The sequence below is a fragment of the Phalacrocorax carbo genome, chromosome Z (assembly GCF_963921805.1).
Source record: "Phalacrocorax carbo chromosome Z, bPhaCar2.1, whole genome shotgun sequence".
Classification (NCBI taxonomy): Eukaryota; Metazoa; Chordata; class Aves; order Suliformes; family Phalacrocoracidae; genus Phalacrocorax; species Phalacrocorax carbo.
Window position 1 is genome coordinate 18,219,290 of NC_087548.1, and position 12,001 is coordinate 18,231,290.

The window sequence follows — 12,001 nt, forward strand, 5'->3', positions numbered from 1 at the left end:
CTCACTCCTTCCGGGTTGGCGGGCCGGACTCCCCGCCCGCTACGTCCCCCGTTACGTCCCCCGCTCCGTCCCGCCCCCTCGCCCCAAGGTCGGTCAGTGCCGCGGCGGGGCCGGCGCCGTCGGCGCGGCTGGTGGGTTCGCGCGCGGGGCTCGGCGACGACGACGACAGCAGCAGCAGCTCTGTTGTCTCCCGGCGCGGGCGGGGGGCGGCAGTTGCCGAGAAGGCTGCGGTGTCCTGCTCTCGCACCGCTTCGGGGTGGCGGGAAGGAAGGGCGGGCGGGAAGAAGGAAGGACAGTCCGACAGACGGACGTGTGGGAGGAAGGACGCGTGGAGGAGGCAGGTGGCGCGGGAAGGGGCTCCGGGGCGGGGAGCGGAGCGGTGGCGGCTGCGGGCTTACCCCGGTCCGGGGGGGTGCGATGGCCGCCGGCGGTGTGGCAGCGGGGGGCGGCGGAGGGCGAGCCGCTTGCCCAAGGTCAGTCAGTGCCCGTGGGCTATAAATAGCGGCGGGAGCCAGACGGGGCCGCTGTCTTGCGGGCCGGGGCGGCGGAGAGCGGTAGGCGGCAGCTGGGAGCAGCGGTGGGACGGGAGGGGACGGTGCCTTAGTGCGGGGCGGCGGGATTTCGGGCGAAGAGCCGGTCCCTCCGCTGGCCGCTACCGGCTCCCCGGCCCGCTCCCCTCTGTGCCGCTGCGGGTGCCCGCTGTGGGGCGTCCCCTGAGCGCCTGCAAGCTGCTGTCCCGGTCAGGGTGACTCCCTTGGCAGCTCTGGCAGCGGTTGGAATTGTTTGTCTGCTTCCTTGAGACGTAGGAGGCTTTCACGTGCCAGAATTGTTTGTTTAGAGCGAGGTCGTAAGGAGAATAAGTCACGGAAATACAGTCTCTAGGTCAGGTTGTAATGTCGGCCCTCCTATGGGCTTGCTGCTTTAGTTTGATAGTTTTCTTACTCATTGGAAAAAATTTAGTTTTGTTTTCTAGCTAGAAAGAAAAGGTGGGGAGAAGTGGCAGTCGGCCACATTTAAGCTGCTGAGTTTACATACCTTCTGTCCAGTATCATTAATAACTCTTGCTTTTCTTTTCACATGTGCAGCAGGGATTCCATACGTGGCAAGGAGTCTGCTGTGAGGGCTGGGCAAAATGGCAAGCCTTCTGCGTGTTGCTGTTAGTGGGTACTCAACTCCCCTTTTTGGCAATGTGTTACCACCTAAGGTGCATTCCGCAAAGATGCCATGTTTGCGAATGTTTAGAACCCACCAGATGCTCAGGTCTCAGGCAGCTCCAAAGCCAGGTAAATTAAGTTATTTTAAATAATTTTTATATTTAAACATTAAGGTAATTTGAATTTCTCTTTCAGATATGCATGAGTACAGAAAAGACTTAAAAAGAACACTCTTAATTCATGTCACCAGCCCACTTGAGCCAGTTGCAAGTCAATTTTACACTGGTACTATAGGGCTTCTGCAGAAGGTGTTTGTGTTTATTCTGAATACTTTAGGTCCAAGTAGTCTTCAGGGGTAGGTGGTCAGAGCTCCTGCTGACACCTTGGTTGAGGGAAATACTTAAGTGCTTTTCTTAGTTACAAGCCCGAGTTGCCCATGGGTTTTAGTAGTGCAGCTCTTGCATGCAGGGGAAGATACAGCTCTGACAAAGCATCTGGAAGCATGACTATATATATGTAATTATTCCACCTAAAAAATCTCGTACTTACATTCAGGAAACTCTTATGTTGTACCACCTTGAAGAACGTTTGATCTGCATCTTCACGTGTAGGGTTTGTTGGTATATTTTAGTGGTGGTAATGGACAGGTTCAGGTATTTTCAGGGGAAAAAAAAAGAAAGGAGGGAATGGGAGCATCTTTGGTTCCAGTTTATGATGTGAGCTTGGTGTGTGAAAATCAGAACTGGCGTCTTTTTACTCTATCCTACACTGCATAGCCTGACAGTTAGGAGACTGGAGAATACATAAAACTGGTTTAATGATATTTTTGCCCATTGTCCTTCATCAGTGATGTCCCCTTGAAGGAATTCAGAGACCCTGCTTCAGTGCAGATTTAGGGTCTTCTCAGTCTGCGACAGATAAATGTGTAGAGTTAGACTGATTGTACGTGTGATGTTTGGTTCTTTCAAAGGTAAACAGTAAGTAGCCACACTAGATATTTTGGAGTATTAGAAAAGTAATGCTGTTTGTGAACAGAAGTGTCTGTGAAAACACAGGAAATAAGATTAGACTGTATGACTCGGAGAAGCCTTTGTTGCATGGAATTTCTGCAATACTAATGGTGGCTATGCATTTTGGGGTCCTTTCAAATTGGTGACCCAATGTTTTGGAGCTTCTGAAGAAATACGATCAGAGTTTCTTTACTCCGAGGGCTCCCAATAATCTGTATCGCATGGCTTTTTACCACAGTTGCATGGTGAAACCTGAATTTCTTTGCTCTGACTGACAGCCCAGGGATCTGGGGTCTGTCAGAAGTGATCAGGTAATAGTTTTGCCATCCCATGAATTTGTGATGCTCCAAATTTATTTTTCCGTATTCAACATCTGAATGAAAGAGACATCTGCTTGTCTTGATACGGCAAAATTGTTCCTTGGTTGGGAGTGTTAACCTGGGACCTAGGAAACTAGGTTCAAAGTTCTTTCTCAAATGTCCCAGGTAAGTGCCCTTGTTGTTTGAGTTTGGAATCAATCTTTGGTTTTGACTTTGACCACAAATTTGATCATGAAACCGAAAGATCTTGTGAGTTTTACTGAAATTGGTTTGCTTGTCTGTGTGCGTGTGTGTATGTATGTTTTCTTGTTTGTATGAATCACTTTTCAGAAATTTTTCCACAAGGCCAGAGAATTCTGACTGGTGTAATGTTTTTAAGCATTCAGTGCTATCCCCTCAGATCTGTCATGTGGAAGCCCTTACTTGAGGGCAAGTAGTATTCCTGCAATGCAGTCATTTAATGCTGAGAATTATAAGTTTGATGAGTCTTTTGGTTGATATTTAAGCTGTCCTTATAGTTCATTTTGGTAACATGAGATTTGTCATTCAGTAGAGGACAAATCAAGGATAAAACAGCCATTGAATGACAAATTAGTAGCAGTACTATTGCTTATGTGTGCTTTTTAAGTGCTCTTGAATAAAAATCTAACAGCATATAAAAACTACATTTTATTCTTTTACAAATTATGTTTGATTACTGTGACACTTGCTAAAATCACTGTAATACTAAGAAGAGTAAGTTTTCTATTTGAAATGACTACTGTCACAGTAATTCTTAAGCCATTGTAATTACTTATGTTCTCTCAGATTAGCTTTCATTTAGTCCAAGATGTGTTATGTGCAAGAATAACAGCTGCTTGAGGAGTGAAGAGATTGGGAGTGAGTTGAGACGTGAACTTGGAGGGTGGATACTTTTCTTATCGCTGTTTATTTTGCTGCTGTTTTCTTAGTTTCTTAGAAACCGGAGTTTTCATACAGAGGTAAAAAAGTATTCCTGTAACCTGCCTCAAATAGTCGCGAGCACCAGGTACTTCAGAAACAGATGCAAAACTTTCCCGAGCCCTGGAAAAGGCATTCATGGAGTGACTGGCTCTGAGGTTTCTAGTATACTTCTGGATTGGTTTTGTCCTATAGCTCTGTGACTTTTATGCCTCTCTATCTTGGGATTTTTAATGTCCTTTTTATTTGGATGCTTCTTTCTTAAAAATTCCTGTTTTTTTCTAAGTCTTGCAGAACTTTTAAACTATTAACAGTTTATCGTCAGTTCATTCTCTAGACAAGCTGTATGTGATTTATAAACCATAGACATTCTCCTTTAATGTCCTTGGGTTTTTTGTATCTCGTTGCTTGTGTAAGAAGAGGGAACAGGTGTTTGTTTAATCTTCTGTACCATTCTTTTTTTTTTCTTTTTTTTTGTCTTTTTACCAACATCATATTGCTGTTCTTCGGAATATGTCCTCATCTTCAGAACAGGTGAGATGGTTTGTTTAAAGCTGATATTAGAGTAACTTAGAAATTAGGCAGGTAACATATCCTGTTTTCTCATCCCAGAAGATGTGACAAAACTTCTCCTTTCTCGTTTCAGTAAGTCAGTCTCTAATGTTTGTTGATACTATTTTGCTGCAGACTACTTCCTGAAATCAGGTTAAGGAGATAAAACCCTGTATTTTTCTCTATTTTTCTACATACAGTCTTCTGAGTTTTGACAGTTTTAACTTAGGATCTTTAAACATTCAGTTTGTAGATGGATGTTAAGTGGAGAAAATAGCTTTTATAGTTATTTCTAATAGTTTGATTTCTGAAGCTTGGAGATGTAGACTACCTATTTATTTTGTTTACTTGAAGTTTGAGATTGTGCTTTGAATATGTCTTCATGATACAGTCAAGATTATGTTATGGGGGTGAGAAAGAGTGTCGTCTTATCAGTTTTTCTAAATTCTGATTTATGTACATTCCATACTATTCTAAAGCCTGTGAAATATAATGATTCTGCTTTTGGTAGTGGCAGAATACTTTTGGTGTTGATTGCTGGTATCAAACAACACTGTATCTCCTACTCATGGAACAATACATTCAGAATCTTCATGCGCCTCAAAAAGGTGCTCAGGGTATGTGGATATCGGTCTGGTTTTGGAACAAGTTCTTGATGTTGTAAAACAATAAGTTATTAAAATATACCCAAGGCAGTTATTAAAGAGATTATCTAACATGGAGGCTTAGAAAGGCAACTTGGAAGCTTTACTCTCTCGTGTGATTTTAAACCTAAGGCAAGGATAGCAGATGTGCTTTCTCAAAACAAAACCTAAAGTTAGGATCTTGATTTATAATTCTGCATTTCACCCTTTCAAAACTAGTGACTTTGATGAAATTGCTGAGTTCAACAAACCAAATTTGTGTTCATAGTATGGTGCCCTTCAAACATAGTATTTATTGTACCCTGTCCTGAAGTTTTAACATAGACCTTTGCTTTGCAGTTGTAGACATCTTCTTTTTGTTGAGGAATGATGTGATAACTCAGGGTTGTGTGCTTGAAAAATGTCCCATACCTGCTCTAGCTAAAGGCTGGCAAACTGACATCTGTTTGCTTCTGTATTCATTTGCTTCTCCATTCATTGGTTGCTAGAAATTCAATAGTGGGACAGAGGAGAAAAGAGAGCGAGAGGCAAATGAGACTTGTTCAATGTTTATCTTGGATTTGATCTCCCAAAGCATTGGGGGAGGGCATAGTCCTCAGTATTAGTCTCAGATCATTCTGCTTACTAAATAAGAAGCAAATACTTTGTATCTGAAAAAGTTTTACATTTTTTTATTGCATGCAAATGGGTTTCCTCATTCTTCTTTCATGTTGTTATATCTGGCACGTAGGAAGTGCCTATTTCTGTCCCATCTCTCCTAGCCATTTACTCTTCTACGTTGGTACCCCACACAAAAGCAAGTGAACAAAAAGAAATCAGAAGCATCAATTGTCATTTGAACTTGGGCCTTAGGAGCTAAAAAAACCCAACTTTTTTTTTGCTTGAAATGTATACACTTTAGTAAAGTGTCTGTGTGCCTTCAAATTAGCAGTCATCCTTCCGTTCCCTGTATGCAATAATTTATTCCTTCCTTCCTTCCTCTGCATTTGTGTGCTGCAAAAACTTCCAAAAGGAGAAGGGGAAGGTAGCGCTTCAGTTCTTATTTTCTCAGTGCTTCTTGAAGAGCTTTTTGCCTTCTATCATAGAGCTACTTCCTTTATGAAATTATGATTGGTCTCTGTTATTCTAACAAATTTTAATCTTCTAGGTTTCCTTTTGCTTCTAAAAGACAAGAGAGATCATTTCCACTGAGCTGATTTAGTGAAAATCAGAAGTAGGACTTCATTGTGTAGTAATTAGGAGAAGAGATTAGAAGAAAGCTCACTTCAAATGACAAGGGTAATTTGTATGAGTGGCAGCAGCAGTTACCATAGCTTTCAAGTGGCTAGTGCTGCTGTGATAGAGATGCCCTGAGCTGCAAGGTGGTATTTAGATGTGGTCTATGCTGATGAAGCAAATCTTCTCAAATCATTGTAACTTTTGTGGTCAGTTGTTTTACGTGTGCATTCTTGTTCCGGTTGTGACTTCATGTCCCTTCAAAGGATGTTTTTCTTAATTTGCTTTTTGTCTTGTAATCTAAAGAATTTTAAATATTCTCCAACATACAAAATATCAAAACACTTATGTCTTAAAATTGTTACCTTTTATTAGTTTAATTTCAAAGAGAAAGCTAAGATTAAAAAAGGTAAAAACAGAAGTAATGCAATTCTTTGATCTTTCACTCTTCTTGTTGGATGTGTTTGATCAGGTTTTTTTAATGTGTTAGAAGACTGATAAGTACAGGTTTAAAGTTGTTAATCTAAAACATTTTCAGATATTCAACTTTAAGCACCTTACAATCCTAGTTTAATTTCATAGATAGATTTAGATTTAAAAATATCAAAATAATCCTGTTCCTCAAAGCTCTTACAGCATGGTAGTTTTTGGCTTTGTTTTGTGAGGCCTTCTAAAAATGTGCAACGCGTTACTAGTCTGATACAATTTTTGTAGTGCAATATATAATATTCGTGGCCAAATTAAAAACAGATTTGTAATTTAAAACAAGCCTTTCATGCCCTTCCTCCCCTTTGTTTTTGGTTGTGGTTTGGTTTGTGTTTTTTTTGTGGTGGTGATTTTTGTGTTAGTTTGGTTTGGGGTGGGATTTTTTTTGTTCGGGGTTTTGGTTTTTTATTTGTTACTTGATTTTTAATATGAGTGCTCAAATTATATTTCATTAATAGGTATGTGGTGTAGGTGTCTCATGTATAAATGTCACAATCCAGGTTTAAGTTGTGGGTTAGACATCAGTGAAAGCTGATGCAGAACTGGACTGTGTGTTGTCTAGTGTAATGGAAGGAATGTTTGGACAATTATTCTGCTTGAGTCTGTGTATTTTTAAGTAATATATTTAAACACTTGATTGGGTCAGAGAAATTTAACTCTCAAATATTAGACAGGAAGCCTGCAAATTGTACATGAACGAAGTTAGATGTTTGTAATTTGAAACCTTAAGCTAAAACCGATAAATTACAGCTTCTGCAGTTATTTAGTAGAGTTCTGAACAAGTTAAGACAAGGAGATAACACTGATGAGAAGTATATTAACAAACTAGTAGACAGATATTCCATTATTCTTCTACTACCTCTGAATTCACATTTTTCATTTCTGTAGCAACTTTGAGTACCTTATCGATGCAGTTGCGCCTTTCAATGTATTTTGGTATGTAAACTAACAATCATTACTAGTGATCTGAGACAACTGTAATTTGAAAACATGTTCTGTTAAAATGCAGTTTAGCTGTTTAAGCTAATTTGTTTACTTCCTCACAATAAAGTTGAGTTGACTAGAGAGGGATTTAAATTCTTAACCCAAGGAGAATGTGTTATCACCAGAACTCCGTGCATTGTGTAACTGGCATTCTGATTTATGCAGTTAGAACGGTATAAATGGTCTGTATGGGTATGAACTGTACCAAACACTTGTTAATGCTTGTGTGGCTGATTATGCTGACATGCTGATTCCTGAAAGAAAAGGGATGCCTAGCAAGATGGTGTAATTTAAGGAGATTTCTACACCGGTAAGAAATATTATTCTGCTGCCTCATCCTTTAGGAGGGAGGTTTGCCAAGTGTGACGTGTCTGCACGTGTCTGTGCAACACTGAAGAGTGCCATTCATAGAAATTCATTAATGTTTAGTGCAACTAATGCAGTCTCATCTGCCGTTCTTACAGGAATTCCTTATAAACAGCTGACTGTAGGTGTCCCCAAGGAGATATTTGAGAATGAGAAGAGAGTGGCTCTATCACCGGCTGGAGTTCAAGCCTTGGTTAAACAAGGCTTCAATGTTGTGGTGGAATCTGGTGCTGGAGAAGCTTCGAAGTTTTCTGATGACCATTACAGAGAAGTTGGGGCAAAGATCCAGGGGACCAAGGAAGTCCTGGCTTCCGATTTGATTGTCAAAGTAATTGCTGTATTAATATATTTCCTATTACATTCTTTTTGCAGAAACATACAGGTCATTTTTTCTAATAGTCTGCTGAAAGTCCAGTAAGTAAGCTCCTTTAATTTAATATTTTCCATTCCAAGTTGTGATTCAATTTTAGTCTGTCTTTTTGTTTTTTTTAATAGCTTACATGTACACCTACAGTAATAAACCAGTAAATGGCAGCACTGAAAAAACTGAGGGTAACTTCTTATCACGTTTTTAACTGCCTTGGAGGAGTTGTGTTTTCTAGAGCAAGGTAGACCAGTTCTGGACTCTAATCAGATAAGATCCCTCCTCTAAGAAACTTTAACTCCAAAATTAGTAACATACCACTCAAGTTACTCTTTAGAGAGAGTTGCTTGGAATTTTGAAGTTCCAAGTTCCTAACTTTTTTCAATCAGGCATCTAACAATTCCATAGCAACAGTGCGTTTCAAAAGTATCTGTAACTAGTTGAATTGTAGTTGATCTGGAAAGGCTGCTAAAAGTGAAGTTACTTGACAGGTGTTAGATTGTGCAGAGTCCTGAAGGGAAAAAGACCTTACACTTGATGTCGAGGCTTTGTTTAACTGCTGTAATGGAAGTTATCTTGTCAGGACAGAACATAGAATTTCTGTGAGCTAGTTTGTGAGCAACTGTTTCAAGTAGGTTTCTTTCTGAAGTAAAGTGAGAAACTCAAAAAAGTGAGTATAGTTCAAGATGAGTATCTGCTGGACTTCATGCTTGAAATTCCCTGTATGTAATGGTACATTGCAACCTCATTAGTGATTCTTACCCTGCAGAGCTTAATTGGCACATCTGTTCACTAATCATTTTGCTTCAAAATGGCTGGTTTTGGGGCAGCTGTCTGTCATAAAAGCCAGTAACTGCTGGTTAGAAGCCATCAGATCTTTCTGAAGGCATGTGCTGCCTTTTACTGCCCTGTCACTATTCTGCCTAGAGCTAATTCTAATATGTGGATTGCAGTTAAGAAGTGCAGTTACTCAGTTCAGTAGTGCAAACAGCATTTGATACGCTTCCTTCCTTGTATAGTTTGTGGATGGGAATTGACAGACTGCAATCTGGGAGGAAGGAAGTAGAAGATGCTCTGATTTATTTCCTCTGATTAATCTGGAAACTTCTCTTTCTTCAGGTGAGGGCTCCTATATATAACTCGGCTCTAGGTGTACATGAGGCAGATCTTTTTAAGGCAGCGGCTACCCTGATTAGTTTTATCTACCCAGCACAAAATCCAGACCTCCTGAAAAAACTTGCAGAAAAAAAAACTACTGTCTTGGCTATGGATCAGGTTCCACGGGTCACCATTGCTCAGGGATACGATGCACTTAGCTCCATGGCCAACATTGCTGGGTATGTATCTTACCTTTTTTTTTATCCCCTCTCTCCCCCAGCTTGAGTGAGTATAGCTGAATTAAAAGCTGTGTACTTTAGTATTAGGCCCATCTAAAACAATTCTGTCTCTATTATACAGCTCTTTCAAGCAGTACAAAGGTGTTGGAGGTGCCGAACAACTTAAACTTCTTACGGTCAGCTTTGCAGTAGACCAGAGCAAGGCTTTAAAAAAAAATAAATTGAAGGCAGTTCTTCAGATTCCTGGACGCTTTGTCTAGTGCGTTTTTTTTTTTATCTGAACTAGATAAGAGAGGCTCAAAGATACCCTTAAGACAGCTTGAACACAGATTGTCTGTCATTGGGATCTGATGTTGTTGGGAGCTAACTAACCAAAATAGCACTCTGTATGAATGCAATTGCCATGGCAGATCTAAACAAAAGGCCAAATACTCTCGGACATCTTCATGCTTTGCGACTGGTATTGTAGGTATTGTAGTGAATTAAAATGTTGTTGTCAAGCTGACTTCTATTGTTGGGTTCTGTGTTGCCTTTTCTATTTTTTTTTGACTTTTTACATAGATGATATTTGTGAGGCATAATAAGCCTTGGAAAATACTGACAGATTTTGTGGACACCAGTAGTATATATCCACGGACATGTCTGGTTGCTTCTCTGTATTTTAATTTTGTGTAATTGTACTAAAACATATAAATTCATAATGGATTTTAAAGGTATAAAATCCACAAGCTGTATTCCAAATTAGAGCTTATTTCGTGGTATACAGACCTCCATACATCCTTGCTAGAGATAGGAAAGAGAGTGGAATGGGACTGTTGAAACCACAACACTGTTAGTAAAAGTGCAAGGAAATGTGTACTGTTGTGAAGAGAAGACACAACTACACATCAGTCCGCATTTTTAGGTAGCTCTGCTGATTTTAACTTGGTGTCCAGCTACTCATTCTTTGCTGGCTACAAATCAGATGGGGCAAAAGAAGTAGCAAGGTTATGCCATTTTCCCTAAGCAATATATCTCTGCACAGTTAGGGTCAGAGTATCTTTCCTGAATGTGTGCTTGCTTGTCTTAAGTGAGCTTACTGCAGAACTACTCTGGGTTTTGCAATTGCCTGTTCATGTTTCCTAACAAGCCTCAGGTTACAGCCTTTGAAGGTAGCTTCAGAGACCACAAAATTAACTTCTGGCAAGTTATGCATTTATTATTCAGGTAAAATTTTATTTAAGGGAGGCAATAGTTGCAGACATCAAGTATACTGCAGTCCAAAAATTCTGTCTGAAAATGTATGCCATGGTTTAAACAAAAAGAAGGCAAGAAATATGAACAAAGACAGACTGTTAAACTTGTGTTCAATAGTAAAATACTAAACTTGCGTTATCCTACACATGCTGTGGTCAAATGTTCCTCTTTTTGATTGCTGTCATGAATGGAATTGTATAGCACCTGGGAAAATACTCATATGTGTTCATCCTTCACTGACAGTTACAAGGCTGTGGTACTGGCAGCAAATCACTTTGGTCGATTTTTCACGGGTCAGATCACAGCTGCTGGTAAAGTTCCTCCAGCCAAGGTATGTGCATTTAAACAGATACTCTTGCAGAAGAATGTGTGAGTTCCTGAGCACAGCTAACTACTGCTGAAACTGTTAAAAAGCTTTTTTTTCTGGCCTTGGGGCTGGTTCTAGAGACATTAGAAGTCCCTATAGTTATTCCCATACCAACTTTTGTTCACTACTGTAGTGTCCTTTTTTTGGGGGAATAATAGAGTAATTTGAGTTTTATTTAGGTTTGCTTAGTTTTAAACATCAGACTAGCTATACATGGATGGATTTTTATTTTTTTTCCCCCAAGATGGGGAAAGGTAAGGAAGCAGTTAGGCAAAGTTGGAGATGTTGGTATTTCTGGTGTGCTGAAGGTTGCAATGGAAAGGATTGCTTGATTGGAATTGCAGGTGGATTGGGTTGAAGAGAAATGAAAGTAGAATTGGGAAGGAAAAAAAAAAGACAAATTAAGGAGAAAGCCTGTAAATACTTACATAAACTATTAGTTATAGGTGATTTGGATCACCTATAAGTGAGGTTAGGAGTTAAAGTCTTTAAACTGTTATATTTATGGGGCAGCTTTACCAAAGTAATTTTGGGATCTCTGTCCTAAGGTAATTTGTTTAAATGGCTAGTTAATGAGACATAATCTACAGTACTACTGAAAGCGGTACAATGCTGTTGCTTTCCTAATCAGCACTACCTTTAGTTTATGCTCCAAGCATGATGATGGTATCATTCTAGGTCTTGATCATTGGAGGAGGAGTTGCTGGCCTGGCTTCTGCAGGAGCAGCTAAATCAATGGGTGCAGTGGTTCGTGGATTTGATACTAGGTAGGTGTGTGAAAATGGTAATAGCAATTTGAAATTGTTTTAAGATTAAATAGTTTGTAGCTGTATGACAGTTCAAGCACTTGTCCTGCACTGAATCACAATTCCTCTCCTACCAATTTTATGCCATCATTATTCCTCTGGTTTTTTTGTACTTCAGAACAACCAAACCTTCCAAAGAGTCCTTTCAATTAAATAATTCAGAACGATATGAGTAAAAAATCATTGCTTTATGAAATTGAGAAAGTTAGGGCTGTTACCCA

The 12,001-nt window shown here is 39.9% G+C and overlaps 1 protein-coding gene across 2 annotated transcripts in view; it reads left to right on the plus strand.

The window, feature by feature from the left end:
- Nucleotides 1-2: 2 nt before the first annotated feature.
- Nucleotides 3-12,001, plus strand: part of NNT (nicotinamide nucleotide transhydrogenase) — a 47,011-nt gene continuing 35,012 nt past the window's right edge. Inside the window, exons 1-6 of one of the 2 annotated variants that reach the window (XM_064438589.1) lie at nt 3-131; nt 1,086-1,283; nt 7,769-7,998; nt 9,154-9,371; nt 10,851-10,938; nt 11,653-11,741. In XM_064438589.1, coding sequence (XP_064294659.1) covers nt 1,133-1,283; nt 7,769-7,998; nt 9,154-9,371; nt 10,851-10,938; nt 11,653-11,741 — 776 coding nt within the window. In that variant the 5' untranslated portion in view covers nt 3-131; nt 1,086-1,132. Of the gene's footprint in view, nt 132-209; nt 338-1,085; nt 1,284-7,768; nt 7,999-9,153; nt 9,372-10,850; nt 10,939-11,652; nt 11,742-12,001 lie in introns of those variants that run through there. The other variant, XM_064438590.1, reaches the window with a different exon arrangement.